The following is an 18,235-nucleotide window of genomic DNA, read 5'->3' on the forward strand; positions in this document are numbered from 1 at the left end:
TTGTCCACAATAGGAGCTTATATTAAAAAGCAAAAAATAACTACTATGATGAGTATTCCAAATGCTTTTACTTATGGGATAGTAAATGATCCTGTGCTAAGTCTCTCTGGTCTGAAATACACATTTTGACAGTCTTGCCTTAGGTAACAGGTCTCTGCAGATACAGGCAAACATCTCACTTGTTGTAATCAACATTTTGTTTATAGCTATGGTGCTTTCAAAATTGTTGGTTCCTGATATGAATAAAATTGATAAATTGGCATTCCTCATCTATTAGGCACCTTGACTTCTTTAGTGGAACAGACACACAGTAACATGATAATTGAGAAAGGGGCTCCATACAGTGGAGTCAGTGTTTGAGGGGAGGAAGGGTTGAAAACAGAAGTGAGATAGAAGGCCTTGTAGGTTTTGCTTAGCCTGTAGGACAATGTTACAATGACAGAATAGGGGAAATTCAGAGAACTGTTCATCATGAGGTTTTGCCTGCTTGCAATAAATATTCCCAGGGCTACTCACTAATGACACACCACTTATGTAAGCTGGTACATTTCAAAAGAATAATTTATATCTGCTGTATATATTAGTCTGATATAGCCCATGCTACAGTAATACATACACACTAAAATCTCAGTGACAATGAAAATAGTTCATTGTACCAAGTCCCAGACCATATGGATAGCCGTCTCCATTTTGTAGTCATGCCTTCTGGGACACTTGGTCTCCAAAGTTGCTGAATGGGTAAAAAAGATAATTTGTGGAGAAAATGTACCCAGCCCAACTGATTGGGGTAGAAGTGACATCACTTTTACTAACATTCCATTGGTGAGAATTAGTCAAATTACTCTTCAGTTACAGGGGACTGAGAAATACAGCCTCCTGGAAAGAGGGGCTGGCAAGGTGAAGTGATAGCCTTTGTCAGATATAATATTTATGAGCTATTCACAGGTATGATCTTTTTTCATTCTTATGATATTCACAAGTAAGTAGGGCAGGAATACTAAGGCTAAAAGAACCTTAGTAATATTCCAAAGGACATGGAGTTAATTCAGCTGATACTCAGGGATTTTTCTCTGCATACATGTCAAACCTGAACAAGAGATAGAGTAATGTACATAACTGTGGTAGAAAATAGTCATTTTGACTCTAATAAACTGTTTTCTTTGTTAAGGTATCTGATGTGTCCTTGTTATTTAAAACATAATTATAATCAAAATCAATTTTATTAATTTTTATTACAGTAAGATTAGCTTACTCTATAAACAAATAATTCTACTTTTAACATAATACTAATTTTATGTCTTGAATTAATTTGCCTACATTTTTATATTCCTTGTGATACAGCCTTTCTGAGGCTTTGGACTGTGTCTAATTCATCTTAGTAGCCTGGCATCTAGCACAGTGCTCTGAAACCGGTAGGTCATCTACCAACGTAAAAATGGACTAAATTGAGTGGAACTTGAATCATGTTCCGCAGGACAATCATTGAATTATTTCTCAGCATTGAGGTTACAGGTGTTTGTTAGTTTCCTGATTTCTTAGATATTCACCATAACATGCATATGCATGACAGGCTATGATGATAGAATGGGGTGTTTCTCCTTATAAAACTAATGAGCCCACAGGAAGACTGAAATCAGACTTTCATCCTTTTAATATCATATTCTAGGGACTGAGTTACTACTCCAGTCTTTAACAGGCAAAGCAAACTAGTCTATTATTATTCAACATTAAGTGTAAATACCTCTCTCTCTCTCTCTCTCTCTCTCTCTCTCTCTCTCCCCCTCCCCCCAGAGTTACTACAAGGCTTTTCTTTTCTTAGAAATTTTACAGACTTCATAGAGACAACTGCCACTGCTAAGAACAGAGACATGTTCTTATGCTTTGTTGATAACAATTGAAAAAGATGGAGAAAATTCCTGCAGTGTTAACACTATATAAAGTTTAGTTCTACTCTAATGCTATCTCACTCTGATACCTTGGTCAATTATCTTCACGTCTCTGAGCCCCACAGTGAAGAAGTTGAATGACTTTTTGTTTCTCCATGGAGAGACAATTGGCATCTATGATGGGATAGTTTTCATGAATGAGAGCACACTGCACTTTGTACATGCTTGACATCCCTGGCCCCCAGGTACTAAATGCCAGTAGCATTCTCGGTCACTATGGCAGCCAGAAGATGCCCTCCACATCCCAAGTGCGCTTCTCCCAAGTTGAGAACTATTAAACCTGATTATCAAGTGTTTTATTATTCCATGGTAGCTCTGAGTCTATTAGAAATAAGTTATTTGATTTTAGAAAAGATTAATCATGATGACACAACAATAATACTAGTAATCAGTATCCACCAAATACTTACTATGGCTACTGTGCTAAGTGATTTGTGTGGATTATCATATCCTATCTAATAGCAACCATGCAAAGTAGGTCTTATTAATATTTCTGTTTTACAACTGAAGACAGTGACTCTTAAAAAGAGTAACTGCTCAAGGTGACACAGCTAGTAAATACGGGGGTGAGGACGAGAAGTGATATAGGTGAAATGGAATGGGAACAGGAGAGCTAACACTGGATACCAATTCCAAGTGCTGTGCTATATAAGTTTATGTCCTCTGACTCACTGAATGTCTGACAAAACCCCCAGATATGCATATGTCATTATTATTTTATAGAAGAAAAAGACAATGAATTTTGTTGTTTGGCTCCATTTCTTTATTTTTCTGTTATTTTTTTATCCTGAACTATCACCCTGCAGTAATCAAAGTCTTCTATAAGATTATTTTTTTAAAGAATCAAGAAATGGGTTCATTTGCTCCTGGAAGGTGGAAGTATAGGTTTTCCCTTCTTGCTCCTTCATTGGACACAAAATGATGAAAAAGATTACAGTGATTTCTTAGCCAGCCAGCATATCGGTTTATGGCTTTTTCATTAATTCATTCAGCAGACATCGTACTGTCTGCGTTTCTCTCTGCCTGCATTTCCAGACTTTATGCCTGTGTTTCTCCACCACTCCCCACACCTGTCCAAACAGCTTCTTAAGCATTTAGGAAATGAAATGGGGTGAGCAAGTTATTCATATTCTTTTTAGAGTTTCAAACTGACGGCTGTAGACAGACTGATTTCCTTGGTGTCAAGAGGATGAAAATCTTTCTGATGCTTTATTTTTGTGAATGCTCTTAATGCTCATCATGAAAAACTGATGCCATCCAGCTTATGAATTCCTGTGGGAATGACACAAGATAGCTGATCAGGGTGGGTGACTCACAGCTAAATCACCACCAGACACCAACTGGCCCTGCTGTGTGCTCTCTCTTTATGTGATAGGCCTGTTTCACAAGTTACACTTTGGGGCACATTCTGTTTCCCGGCTTGGAGAGTGTCCAGCTGAAATTCACTCCTACTTGGAGTCTGTCAGAAACCTGTTCCTACAGCAGCACTTTTTCCTTGAGGAAGCAGGATCTGCATTTCTATGGCATCATCCAGGCACAGAAATTGGATCTGTGCCCTGTAGGTTGCAGGAGAGTCTTTGCCATAGCCCTCCAGGGGAGGGACATGCAGCCTCACTTTGACAGTAGGAGAAGTTGAGCCAGAATGATGTTACCAAAGGCCATTCTCCATTTAGGGTGACAAGGGCCACTCTGGGAACTAATATAATGAAGAGATAGTAGTCAGGGCTAGAAAAACCCTTAAAGTTCATTATTTGGAAGAAGGTACTGCATCCCAGAGAGGATAGATCACTTGCCATGGGTTGTTCAATTCGTAAGTAGCCACAACAGTACCAACAGAACAATGTCTAGGAACTGCAAATTTCTAATCTACCATACTTATACTAGCCAACCTTTGCTGTGTGCAGTGTTAAAGAAAAAAATATTATGACCCTTGTTAAAATGATAAGGAAGATTTTTATTCAGGACTTTTGCAATTCATGTATTGCAATAGGGGAGAGACTTCAGACTCAATTCCAGATACAACCAGGATGAGAGGGAATTTATAGGCAAAGAGCAGTGGATGGAAAATCACAAAGAGGAGACCTGAAGGGTAGGGATAGTCTTGCTGAGCTGGTCTAACAGGTTTTCTGCTGAAGGCAGGCTAGGAATTTACACATGACATATAGGCCATGAAGAACACAATTGGATATCAAGGAAGGGGAGATTTTCCCTAAAGCAACTTAGCAGAATACTTCTTGCTTTGCTTTGCTTTTGGGTTTGTTTTTGGTACTGGGGATTGGACCCACAGGCACTTTACTACTGATGCACATCCCCTGCCCTTTCTATTTTTTATTTTGAGACAAGGTTTCATTAAGTTGCTTAGGATCTAAGTTGCTGATACTGGCCTTGAACTTGGGATTCTCCTGCCTCAGTCTCCTAAATTGCTGGGATTATAGGCATGTGCCACAGTGCTCAGCAATTTAACAGGATTCTTGATGCAACTGGGCTTGGCAGACTGAAGACAGGACAAGTGAGGTAAGGTCAGAAGAGCCTGACTACAGTTTGTTAAAGGAGTTTTTGACAACAGGAAGCAGCTGGGATGAGTGTTAGAGTACAGAATCTATAGGTCTGGGACTCAACTTAGAGTTTGCTTCTTTCACAAGCTCCAGGTGATGCTGAGGCTGCTGGTCTTAGGACACATTGCAAGGCATTAGAGCACATTGCCACACCCTGCCTCAGCATATTTAACTCTTTATTGATAGGAATATGATTTCCCTCAACTGCTCTTGGTAGGGAGGTAGTAAGGTTGCTCACTACCCTTCTTCTTTCTTCCTCTTTCCCTCCCTCACTTGCTTCTTTCTTTCTTTTGTTATATCCAGCAAATCACAGGTTAGTAAATTCATTCTAAGTTCACTAGAAGATGTTTGCTCGTAGAGAATGCTCAGGATTAAAATGAGCACTTCTGTCAGATGATGAAGTACTTTTGCTGTGATTTCTAGGTAATCTCTACTCTTGATGCCTTGTCAATATGTGAAAGGATGTTTAAGTGGCTGGTGGCACATACCAACAAGGCCCTGGATGCCAAGCTGTCAAGGCTCTTCTTCACTGCCATTCTCAACACCACTATTTTGAAGTTCTTGACGTAAGACTACGTGGAGGATGCAGTCAATTCATATTTATAAGCAGATTTGAAAATATGTCCCAGACATAGAAAAATAAGGTCAAAGAATGATGAAAATTATTCTCCGTAAATTTTATGAGCTACCTTGGTTTAAAAAGGGCTATAGTTAATATTAATGATTATTGTCACCTGGCACCGTGGCACACACCTGTAATCCCAGCAGCTCAAGAGGATGAGGCAGGAGAATTGTGAGTTCAAAGCCAACCTCAGCAAAAGTGAAGTGCTAAGCACCTCAGTGAGATCCTGTTTGTAAATAAAATACAAAATAGGCTGGGGATATGACTCAGTGGTTGAGTGCCACTGAGTTCAATCCCCAGTAACTCCCCCAAAATATTGTTACAATATTAAGAATTTATTCCTCTCTTATTTCAGTTTTAAATAGAAGTATAAATAGATGTAAAGGAATCTTCTATAATTTTGAATTACAATTCCATTAAATGTTTTATTGTAATAATCTTTAGTCTGTAGATAATATCTGAAGGAGACAAGAATTTAATCGAGCATTTGTCATTTGTTGACTCTATTTGCCGTTATATGATAGTGGATATTGTTTTTCCTTTAATGTATATTCTTGCATTAGAACTCTATTTTTATCTCTTCTTTCAACTATTCATATCTTTGAAGTATAATAACTGTGAACAACTTTGAATTAATTTTACCATAAAAAACTACAACAGCTCTTCCTTCAGCACATATTTATTCTGGAGCAAGAGGAACACAGGGAAGAAGGCATTGGCTGGGCATCCATTGACTTTGGTCTGGATTTGCAAGCCTGCAGAGATCTTATTGAAAAGGTAATCTATGTTTGTCTCCTTGTCCATTTTCATTTAAGGAGAATTGTCCCTGTTTGCCGTGTTGATCCATGTCAGGAATCGAGCTCTGTCAGGGGATGGAAAATGAGACAGGAAAGTCCTGCATATTTTCTCCTAATGGGTCTTTGTGTGCAGCACCTATAACATCCTAGCTAAACTCTCATGTCATTTGCTGTACTCCATCATCTCTAATACAGACTTTAGCTACATATTTCTCAGCTTGTGCTGGCTACCACGATAAATACACAAAGAGGCTTGTTGTGATTAAAAATGGTCATACTGTTGACTGGAAAACCAGAGCTGAAAATATGGGCACTGTAGAGTGTGGCTGATTAACAAAAGGTGAATGAGTAGATCCAGAGACACTTAACGAAATTTGGCAAATTAGCATGCAAACAAACAACAGCCATAAATCCTCAGGCCAATACCTTGCAGGATGTAGTTTGTTCATTTAATTGGACAAGTACCAGTTAGTTTAAGTAATTTATGATAATACTTCATGCCTTATTAGTAAATTAGCCGCAGTGTATGGTTTGTGAAATTGTTGATGTCCCTGTACTCTGGAATCTTTCTGCACGCTCTAGGAAAGATTAACAGGATTTGCTGGGAGAGTTCTGTACTGTCTTTTCTGTAGCTTTGTCCACGTGAGTAAGCATGGAAACATGTTAGCAGCTTGTGGGTTGCAGTGAATTTTGAAGACAGGTCGGGGCAAACCAAAGCCTTTAACTTTCTGAAAGTTCTGTAGCTACACTGTCACCTTTGATTCTCAACAATGCTGTCAGGAAGGAGCTTGGGTGACTGACCTCTCACTGTCCTTTGCAGATCCTGGATTTTATCATTTTGAGTGTCCTATCATTTTTATTTATTAGCCTGTACATGAAACTAAATCTTCCTTGAAAATCACTATAATTCCTAACAGGAGTAGACATCATGTTGATTTTATTCATTTTATAACCAGTGAACTTCTTGGGGATAACATGCTGATTAAAAAGTGATAATAAATCAAACATGAGCTGATTTGAAAAAATAATAATGATCCAACCTTGATCTGATAAATTCTTTGTGACATACTAAAAGCTACAGTTTTCTGATCAAAAAATGAAACAAGTTAAGGTCCTAGGAGGGACTGATTTTGCTTCTGACATTGTCACCTTAATATCTGCTTTTCTGATGATGACAAGATACTGTTTCAGGCAGGAAAGAGAAATATAGATATTGTTTAGATGCTGATATTTCTGTAAATGTTAATGATTTTTAGTAGATCTGAAGCATATTGCCTTATTTTGACCAGCCTCAGTTACTCCAGCAACAAGGATATAATTTCCTGTTCTATTTTCTACTAATATGATAAAATGAGAGGAAAAAAAAAAAAACCGGCCACATAAAAGAAAGCAGTCTGTGGTTTCCTATGAATGATTTCAGAGAAATTCAGGTTAGGCACATAAGGAATACAAAATCTTTCTCTAATACATTCTATATTGTGAAAAGACCATTATTTGTTGATTTAGGCTATCTGAAGAAAATTTGTAGCAAATATTAATAATCAAAACCACTCCTTAAAATAGCATGAATCATGGAAGTTTTGACATTCAAAAGAACTAAAATACATCAATATCTGCAAAATGTCTTATAATCTGCATCTCTGCACATTAAGAAAAAGGACTTTCATACATAAAAGTTTCATATTAAGATTATAAAAAAGTGTATCTCAAACTGAAATACAACTATATTGTAATGTTAACTTGACTTTTAGGTTTGCCATAAACCCCTTCCATATATATGCTGTGAATAAATCTATTACAGGATTAGCTCACACTCTACTTCATTTAGAACTTGGACAATAATAATTTATATCTGAACATATCAATATATAATTACATATTTGTGATTATATATGATATTAGCAGAGATTATTCCTATTATTTCCTTAAAAATACAATCAAAATTATACTTTTAAACTTGTAAGTCCTTCAGTGTATTAAAATGAAAGGTTATATTCTCAATAATGTGACTGTTTTGGATATTCTCACATATTTGGAATGAGGAAATAGTTTTAGAATTTTATCAACCTCAAGAAAAAATTTGCTCTACACTTACATCTTTATGAACTTTGAGTCTAAACGTTATGACTCAATTGAAACATTCTCTGCCTTATCTGCTTGAACTTGACCTAAATAACTTGATTATTTCTATATAATGATAAAATATCAGACTGTGCAAATTTTGACATGTCTATAGTCAATCATATCAAATATTCCAAATAAAGTTCTAAAATATTTAAACCCTGGTAGCACTGAGGCACTAAATAAATGCTGTTGCCTCCCAAGGGGAGATTTTTGAATGTGATAATTTGGATGTTTTAAGTATAAAATTATTCACATTAATATCTGAGTATATCTTATATACACATGAATATTTTCTTTAAATACAACTTCATGCTTTTTGTCATCATTGTTGGCAACCCTCACTTTTGTCTGACTGTTCACCATAGCAAATTAGTACAGGTCCCAGAACTCAGACCTGTATGTCTCAGTGTTCACCTGTCAATCAATCCTTCAGCAGAAACTTGCATAGGGCCTACACTATAGGACCTAGTATACTAAGGGTTTGAAGGAATGCAAACCCCAGAGGGTATCACCCTAGTACTCAAGGAACTGCTCATATACTTGAAAAAGATGTCTTAAAACCAAGAATTTTATAATTCGTTTGTTTTCATTAACAAAGTAATTCTGCATAGCAACCAATGTTTGCCTGCTTCTTCTCATACCATTGGTGAGGGATTCCTGGTCTAGGGTTATGGAGGTGGTTCAATATATGACATCCAACCCTGGATGCATGTGATCAGCATCTCATTAGTCACAAATGCTCATGTTCCCAGGCATATAGATACCCCACAGCACGCAGGCCCTCAGAATGGAATGAATCACAGGGATAACGAGAGGCAGGCTTTACAGTAAAAGTAAAGTGGGGTGGCCCAGCATTCTAGCAGAAGGATGTGATTGGTTTGTTTGAATAATTCCACAGGCTGAGAGGGAATCAAGACCAATTATTCAGGGATAATAAGCAGACACTGTGTCTGTTCCCTGTCATAAGGATGGCTGTTTGCTGGGAGGCCTGACCTAGGAGGGGAAATGGGAGGGGAACTTGTGATTAGGTCATTTGAGCCCCTCCTGGTTTTCCCCAGATGGCAAAGCACACATAATACTGAGCCTTAATTATAGCACGCTACTCTGCATAAGATTTTGGATTAAATGCTATGGAAAAGGTAGCATTTGTTTTAAGTAGCACTTACCTTTAGGAAATCCGCAGTCAAGTAGGGATTTGTAAACTTAGTAAATGTAAAAGTATGTTTTAAGATGATTATTTGCAATATAAATTCAATAAAAGGCACAAAGGAAAGCACCAAGTGATGACAAACATAAAGGTCCCCTCTGCCTATAGGAATCTAGAAAGGCCTGGTGGGCAGGAGCACAAAATCTAGATTAGATCTTAAGAAATCAGTGTCATTTTAGCAAATAAACATAGGAAGGCAGCAGAAGGGGAGACAGGCCAGAGCAAAGGCAAAGAGACAGGAAAGCAAAGGACATGTTCTAAAATGTCAGGTAGTCTAGTTGGAGCACAGAAGATGCAGAAGGAAGTACCTTGAAGAAAAAAGGATGGTCAGATTGTGAAGGGATTTTAATTAATGTATACTTGATTTTAAGGCAATGGAATCAAGAGGGGTCTGAGCTGGGTAATGGCAGCATCAGGGCTGCTTGTATTTAATCTGATAGGTTTGTGCGTAATGTCTGGGATAGGCTTATGATAAGCAGTAAAGAAGCTGGTATGGTAGTATGAGTGAGAAATCAAGAGGTCTTGATCCAGGACAGCAGAAGTATAATTAGTGAGAAAGTAACAGAGACAGAGGGAAAGAGGCAGATTTGATAATATTTGAAGAGGGAGAGGTCAGACTATGTTCTTAGTCAGGGCAACTGGCTAAAACTATTTATTGTACAATATAGGACAATTGATTCTATGGGGCAGAAAATAATTACTTTATTCTCCAACCTATTTAGAAATTAATTTGCTTGACAGTTCCTTATTTATTAGAAGTTTTACACTTCCTGAGCACTTTAGAAGTAGAGAAGACCTTACAGGAACTGTATTTCTTCTCTCCTCAGTGGTACAGTTGTTTCATTTTGAGGTGTGAAAACTGCTTGATTCACATAAAACTTCCCCTCATCCCAAAGGGTGAGTTGGCTTCACTGGCGATCAGGGAAATGGAGGTCCTCATGTGTGGGAGGCTGCTTTGCTTCCTGCCTGAGTTGGAAGCTTCTGTTCCTGGTGAAGCTTTGCCTCAGTATTCTTGTTAACATGCACCATCCCAGGAGATGCTTATCTTTTAAAATGCATCATTTTTGTTTTCACTGAGGGTTTGCAAGGATGTATGAACTCCATTTATACTCCACATGGTACAAGTGGAGTTCATAAAACCTAGAGTTAACACCAGAGAATCAATGTTTAATTTCCAGATCTCCCCTTTCCCTCTCCCTCCTCACTTCTGATGTTGCCTAAAACTCACAAGGTCAGTGTTCTCAGGAACAATATAGGTGTCACTTTCACTTGGAGTACTTTGCCTCATTAAAGTAGCTCACCTCCTCACTTGTACAATTCCCCAGTTAGATGCTTGGGATGAAGATAGTTCTTACCCAAAACTCTTCAAGAGCTGTTGTTGGAATGTTGTTCAATATCCTTTCCATAAAATTCAAGTTCTAGGGCTACAAGAAAATGGTAGAAAACCATTAGAGTGATAGACTTGGTGGATTGAAAACATGATCTTCAAATATCTGATGAGAAGAATTATTAGATACATTTGTATGGCTTTTGACCAAAGGATTCCAAACTATAAACAAATTTTGTTTTGACGCCTTACTTATCCAGACATTTGACTCAGAGTTTGTGTGTTTTCTTGCCATAAAAATATTTAAGCATAAGCTAACCAGCCTTTTAGAAGGGAATTTTGAGGGCAATTCAATGATCTATTAGGGAAGTTGGACTACACCTTCAATGTCTCTTCCAAATCTGTCTATGGTTCTTAGGTTCAAAGGGTTGGTAGAGAATCATGGAATCTATGTTGTTGGGGCAAGGGGTCATGTTCTCTCTTGCTTGTCTACCTTGAAATGCTCACAACATTTTATCTGCGCCTGTTTTGAGGTCTGTATATTATGTACGTGTGTTATCTTCTCAGATAGATACTCTGGAACCAGAGTCATGTCTGATTCATTCCTAGTACAAACTGAAGTGTCTGATATAGTGATTTGATCACAAAAGGTCCTTTCAAAATGTTCATGGAGTAGATAAAAGAATCTATAAACACATATGCAAATATAAAATTCATTGATCTTCCCCTGCCCACTGTGTTTCCCTGTATATGTGTATGTGCGTATTGTCTAATGGCAGTATCCACTATCCAGTTGCTCATGACAAGAACCTCTTTATCTTACACTTCACATTCTATCCACCAGGAAGTCATGAAAGCTCCATTTTCAACATATCTCACATTTCTAATGAGTTCTCACAGGCCCCAACACAATAACTAGACTAGACTAAGGGTCAGCAAACTAATTTCATGGGCCAAATAGAGCCTGCTGTCTGTTTTGGTAAATAAAGTTTTCTTGGAACATTGTCACTCATTTATTTTACACGTTAACTGCTGCTTTCAGTGCCAGAATGGCTGAGTGGATGCAAAGGTGCGAAAAAGACTCAGTGACACTTTAGAGAAGAATCTGCTTAAGAGAGTCATAAGGTTTTCCATCAACATTCTTTTTGGTTTTTTACAACCCTTTTAAAATAGAAAAACCACTGTTCATGACTTCCCAATCAACTTTGCCCACTCCTGTTCCAAACCAAGGGTTCTTTTCAAGCATAAATCAAATCACATCACATCACATTAAAAATCTCCAGAGGCTTCCCATTACATTTTAAAAATATTTTTTATTATTACAGACTGCATTTTGATTCATTGTACTCAAATGGGGTACAACTTTTCATTTCTATGGTTCTACACAATGTAGAATCACACTATTCAAGGAATTATACATGTGCATAGGGTAATGATGTCTGTCTCATTCCACCATCTTTCATACCCATGCCCCCTCCCACCTCTCATTTCCCTCTAAAGTTCCTCCATTCTTCTCTTATCCCCACCTCCCTCACTCTCATTATGTACTCTGGAAAGCAGTATGAAGATTTCTCAGGACACTTGGAACAGACTCACCTTTTGACCCAGTTATCCCACTCCTCAGTTTATGCCCAAATGACTTAAAATTATCATACTGCATTGATACAGTCACATCGATGTTTATAGCAACTCAATTCACAATAGCTAGATTGTGGAACCAAACTATATGCCCTTCAACAGATGAATGGAAAAAGAAACTCTGGTATATATATACAATAGAATATTATTCTCATTACATTTACTGTCCAACTGTCTTACGACAGCCTGTGAATTCTTTGGGATCCGGACAACTTAAGTGCATAAGCCTCATGCCAATAGCATCTCACCATGTGCTCTATATCTAGCTAGCTGTGCTCTGTCCATATTTGGTTCTGACAGGATCTCAAACTTGTCAAGTGTGCTTTTGCCTTGGGACCTGTGTGCTCTTCATTTTTCTGCCTAGAATATCTGTGCCCAGATTTTTTTCAAGCTCTCATTCAGGTGAGAGAGGTCTTCCCTGACCACCCCCTGAAATAGATTTCACTCAACCTGCTCCTCCTGTATTGTCTCCCTTCACTTTGCATCTTCAGAGCAGTTATATGAGACTAAGTTATTTATTTTTTCTTGTTCTATCTTTGTTTACTTGGCTGTGATCTGTCTGCTCCACCAGAACATAAGCACCCTGAGGACAGTATGTGGTCACTGCAGCATCAGCAGCTCCTGCTGGTGGGTATTGATCAGAGGTATTTAGTGCATACTTGTTGAAAGGATGATTGGCTAGTTACATGCAGTGAATGTTCGTTTCTTTTTCAATTATTAGGGAATGAATTCGTACTCATTCCCCACCGGACACACTGTTTCCTGGAGTTTTAAAAAACGTGCTGTCTTTGTGTATCTCCAAGAGCCCATGGGCCTCCTCTTCATCCTCAAAGAAGAATGCATGTTTCCTAAAGCTACAGACATGACTTTCAGGAACAAACTCTTTGATAACCATTTTGGACAGTTGACTTATTTCTGGAAGCCCAAGTCTGATAAGAAGAGGAACTATAAAGTTCACTTTGAACTTGTCCATTCTGCAGAAATGGAAAGTTATCAGCACACCCCCCGTACTGAATTTTCCTGTTTCAAATGCACTCAGCCAAAGCCCTCAGATAATATATAAGTAAAGTTTAGGTTAAATGAAGAGATGAACAAAACATATCTTAGTTCCAAAGGAAAGATAGTGTACCTTTCTGCACTCAGGAAGCGAAACAGCATCCCATGTGCCCAGAGGTCAGAAATTTCAAAATGGACTCTGTCACCCCAACTCAAAGCAGGACTGCTGCAGAAAGGCATGGATACCATCAAAGACATGGTTTTTAATATTTTTTTCTTATTTGTCCTCTTTTTAACTCAACATTGTTTGAATGTGAATTATTTCAATAGATCTCTTTATTGAAGTGTTTTTTTTGTTCTCCCATAAAGAGTCAGTGTGAAGCCATGGTCTCTAAACTATAATCTTGCAAAGGTTTCTAATGACCCTCACTCCTCTTCTCATTTCCCCATTAGTGCACCCCTTTTTTTTCTGCTTTGGGCCAGTGATTCTGGGTGCAACAAGAAGCCCATTATTAAGAAATAATGTTTCAAACTAAACATGGCCTTCCCAGTGTCCCTAAATGTGCTAATAGTTCTCCTTTTTGATATCCTGGAATATTAAGTACAATAATTTTTGCAGCAAAATGCCATTATATTTGCTAATTTTTTTTTCTTGGAGTGCTAGCTGTGGTCAGGGATAGTTGACAATTTATCTAGCCTTGCCTGTGAAAGACTGCTGATGTGAATTGTTAATACTGGAAATGATTCAATGCATCCTTGCTGTCCCTTTCCCTCCCTTTCTTCCTTCTTTTCTTTTTCTCTCTCTTCTCCCACCCTCTGTTACTTCTTCTTGTCTTGCCCCTTTCTTCTTCCTCCTATCTCTCCTATCTCTTCTTCCTTTCTTTTGACAGCTAAGTGGTGAAGCTCGAAAATCTCTTTGGGCTGCACAATGGAATTCTGGACTATCATTCAGTACTGTTGTATCAAACTTTTAAAATTAAAGAACCCACACAATTTGTGATGTTTTGCAAGTAACGTACAATTTGCTGTGTCAATTCGTGCATTTTTCCTCTTTTGTTCCTGAAATGCATGCCTTAAAACGTCAGCGGTTGGCTTGAAAAGAACAAAGACCTTAATGAAACAGCAGTGGCAGCATTTCAGAAGTCTTCCAACAGACTTCTGGCAAGCCACTGTTGTATATGCAGTCTGACATTTTTCTGAAAATTACATCAGTACTGACAGTGGTAAGTCAATCAATCTTCCTTGATTTTTTCAACCTGAGAATGAAGCCCATGGGTGCTTCAGCTTTTACAAAAATACTTGCTTCTTTCCTATGATATCTGTTTCTGTTCCCTATGGTCTGAATCATCTCCTCTTATTAGCCTTTCTACCCTCAGGCTGGTGGTTCTTCAGGGAAATGGTACTGGTGCACTAAGAGAGATATATTTTGAGAAGTCCATTTTCATTCTGCTTTTATTTTCTATTTGACTTAGCTGCATATAGAGAATAAAAACATATTTTGATAAATGTTTTGAGGGCAATTACCAGCCCCAAATGTATACAATCATACATTCCTTAATGATGGGGATGTTTTAAAAAATACCTCCTTAGGGATTTTATCCTTCTGCAAACATCATGGAGTGTACTTATACACACCTAGATGGTCTAAGTCAATCACTTGACATGCCCCTCGAGGGCACATCAGTAACCTGATAAATTCAGTAAACAATAAAGAGTATATACTGTAGTAAATACATAAATGAGCAAAATAGTCCCTTGTTATCATTATCAAGTATTACGTACTGTACATAATTGCATGTGCATACACTTTCCTAAGACTGGCAATACCAACATCACCACCAATATGTGAGCAATGTACTGCACTATTTACAACAGTACAAGGGCCACAATGTCATTGGAAAATAATGATTTCTAAATAATACTAATCCATCATAATCTTATGGGACCATGGTTGTATATGCAGTTTGATGTCATGTGAGTCAGGACTGTATATATTTGGGTGTGTGTGTGTGTGTGTGTGTGTGTGTGTGTGTGCATGTGTGTGTATAGAAATGGGGGAGGAAAGGAGAAGGAGAGAGGACTCTATCTTGCAGGTATAAGGATGGAGGAGTTAAGAGTATCATCTCCAATTTTATGAATTTACTAAATAGCAAAGTCTAGGTAGAAAGCAAAACTTCTGTTTTTTAATCTAGTGTCTATTCTACTCTCACTGACTCCTATTCATTTGTGATTCAGTGAACACTTCTGCATTATTATACAATGAGTTTAAAGACACTGAGCCCAAGAGGCTGACACCAGCCTCACAGCTGGACCAACACTAACAACAGAGAGAAGCTCTGCGTGATTTACAGCAAAGGTCACAGATTGGCAGCTTCTGAGTAGAACCTGGTCTTCAGACATGTTTTGTTTGGTCCATACAGGTTAAAAAAAACAAAGGATTTCATATGCACCTGTGGATTTCCTTTTTCTTATGGAAAATGGTTCTGGAGAAACAGAAATCTGACTGCCTGGTTTCAGATTCCATCATGGCAACAGTGGGGCATAGTGTACTAGCTATTCTTTAAATGGGGCTTGTACCCTCACTTTCTAACATCCTTACCCTCCTATTATCTTACACCCAGCTTCTTGTGAACTCCTGGCCCCTATCAGGCTAATTTGGGACTCTTGATTGGTGGGGTACTCAGGGAATGGAGAAAGGAGTTAGCACTTTCCAGATTCATTAGCACATGATGACATAATTCCGGAGCATGCCTGAAATCCTCTGGGCCTGTCCCAAGTGGTGGTTAAGAAATGGAAGCCCTTGTGTTTGGACTCTGTTAGTCTTCAAGCATTTGCCTGATTCTAATAGCTTCTCAAGTGCCTCTGAGAAGTCTGTTAGGTGGTGGCCACATAAACTTATGACTCCCAGTTGAGTGATTTTCTGATCATAAAAGATCAGAGAGTGCTTTAGGCAGAGAATTAGGAAATTGTCTTCTAATCCTTCAGGGTGTGTGCTGTGTTTTGCAACTAAAAGAATTGTCTAGAATGTAGGATGTTCTTTTTCTTTCTTTCCCTGCCCCCTTCTTCTTCTTCTTCTTCTTCTTTTTTTTTTTTTTTTTTTTTCCTATTTCACTCCCTGGAAATAACTGCCTCCAAGTTTTTACTCATTTAAACATTAAATTGACCATATTAACCATGCTTTTTCCTGGGGATCTAAGTACTTTAACCAGAGTGGTGAATTTTTTTTTTTTTGATAAAAATGTTAATGGAAAATTGTATTATAAAGGGGTCAAGTGATTCACTTATAGGGCATCCCAAAAGGACATTAGTAATTAAGCTTCATGACATCCTCCTCCACACAGTTGCTAGTCAGAGAATATTTTTTAACTTTTGTTTGTTCTTGGCTGGCCTGTTTTCTCCTGGTTGCCCATGGATTTTCTTGTTGCTATTGTTGTACATCTTAGTGAGGTAGCATACAAATGTTGTAAGATAGTTTGGCTGAGTATAGGTTCAAGAAAGTAAAATAGATTTATTTTTTATAAATCATAAAATTAATACATGAGTGTTGCCAAAAACACAGAGAATATAGTAAAACTAAAAGAGGAACATAAGAATTATCTATAATTCCAGAGAGAGAAATAACAATTGTTAACACAAATAAGCTTCCCAACACTTTTTATGTTTATGGCATCTATAACCCAACTGTGCTTAAAAACTGCATGCACTCAGGATCATAAAGCACAAAGCACAGGTTCTGTAACCTACTTTTCTCTTAACATAAATTCTAACAATCTTTCCACATTAGTTATATGCATCTACGTTATCATTTTAAGAGGTTAGAGTGTGTCATTACATGTCTAGTCCCGAATTTGATCAATCCTCTGTTAATGAATATTTGTTAATATTATTATTTTTTTATTTTCTTTGCAATGACTAAATAATGCTTCAGTGAGTATCTTTGCACTCTTGCCTGATTCTTTCCTTAAGAAAAAGCACCAGAAAAAGATGTTTTATTTTAGAGATGTAAATAGGAATAGTTGAAGCTTTTGGTAAATATTGCACTATTGTCTCTAGAATTTTGATGAATTCCTGCTTCCATCAGCAGGTTACAATAATGCTACAGAAGAGCTTTTATTTGATTTATTTTATTTGATTTATTTACTTATTTACTTATTTATTTATTTTGGTACTTGGGATTGGACCCAGGGGCATTTAACTCCTAAGCCACATCCACAGTCTTTTTTATTTTTTGAGATAGGGTCTTGCTAAATTGTTAGGGACTCAGTAAGTTGCTGAGGCTGGTCTTGAACTTTCCAACTTCCTGTCTCAACCTCTGAGTTGCTGGGATTACAGGCATGCACCACTGTGCCCAACACAATAGAGCTTTTTAAATGCCACTGCCTACCTCCTTTTCCTCCAAACCCTCCTCTTCTCCTTTTTTCTCTTCCTTCTATACAGTTCAAGTAGGAGAGATGTCAGAAAGGAGCATCATTCCAATTTCATCTCTACATAAAGTAATATTTAATCTATTCATGTATTAGCTGTCTCACAATCTGCATTATTATATTATTACTTATTTTAAATTTCACTTCTCTAAATGAGGATAAAGTACATGAAGTTAACCAAGTTGAAACATTAAACTTTATCTTGGTATCTTTAAGGATTTTATAGGACACCGTTTGTCACCTACCTTGGTCACCTTTGTCAGTCTTGTGCCCATTTTCCAGCTGATGTGAATCTTGGCTTACAAGACATCCAAGTTACAGAACTGCCTTTGACCAAAAGGGAAGCTAATCTGCCTCCTCTTTCTCCTCTCCAGACTCTGGCCTCTTCTTTGCCTGAAGGGACCATCTATCCTGCAATTGCTGCATTGGTGCTCGCAGGTCCTACAGGGATCAGACTGAAGCCAAGTCAGCACCATTGTCTTTTTTTTTTTTTAACTTCTAATTTTTACCATTGTCTTTTTAATTCCCTTGCTTCCCTCACTTTCCAAAGAAATTTCTCAAACTGGAATCTGAATCTCAAATTCTATTTCTGAAAATCC

At 37.7% G+C, this 18,235-nt stretch overlaps 1 protein-coding gene across 1 annotated transcript in view; it reads left to right on the forward strand.

The window, feature by feature from the left end:
- Myh15 (myosin heavy chain 15) overlaps positions 1 to 18,235 on the forward strand; it is a 131,152-nt gene that overhangs the window by 11,413 nt on the left and 101,504 nt on the right. Inside the window, 6 exon segments of the mRNA XM_053743448.1 lie at positions 4,925 to 5,048; positions 5,051 to 5,067; positions 5,731 to 5,764; positions 5,767 to 5,900; positions 13,022 to 13,202; positions 14,282 to 14,373. Of these exon segments, the coding sequence (XP_053599423.1) occupies positions 4,925 to 5,048; positions 5,051 to 5,067; positions 5,731 to 5,764; positions 5,767 to 5,900; positions 13,022 to 13,202; positions 14,282 to 14,373 (582 nt within the window).

This window comes from Sciurus carolinensis, chromosome 9 (genome assembly GCF_902686445.1).
Source record: "Sciurus carolinensis chromosome 9, mSciCar1.2, whole genome shotgun sequence".
NCBI classification, from domain to species: Eukaryota; Metazoa; Chordata; class Mammalia; order Rodentia; family Sciuridae; genus Sciurus; species Sciurus carolinensis.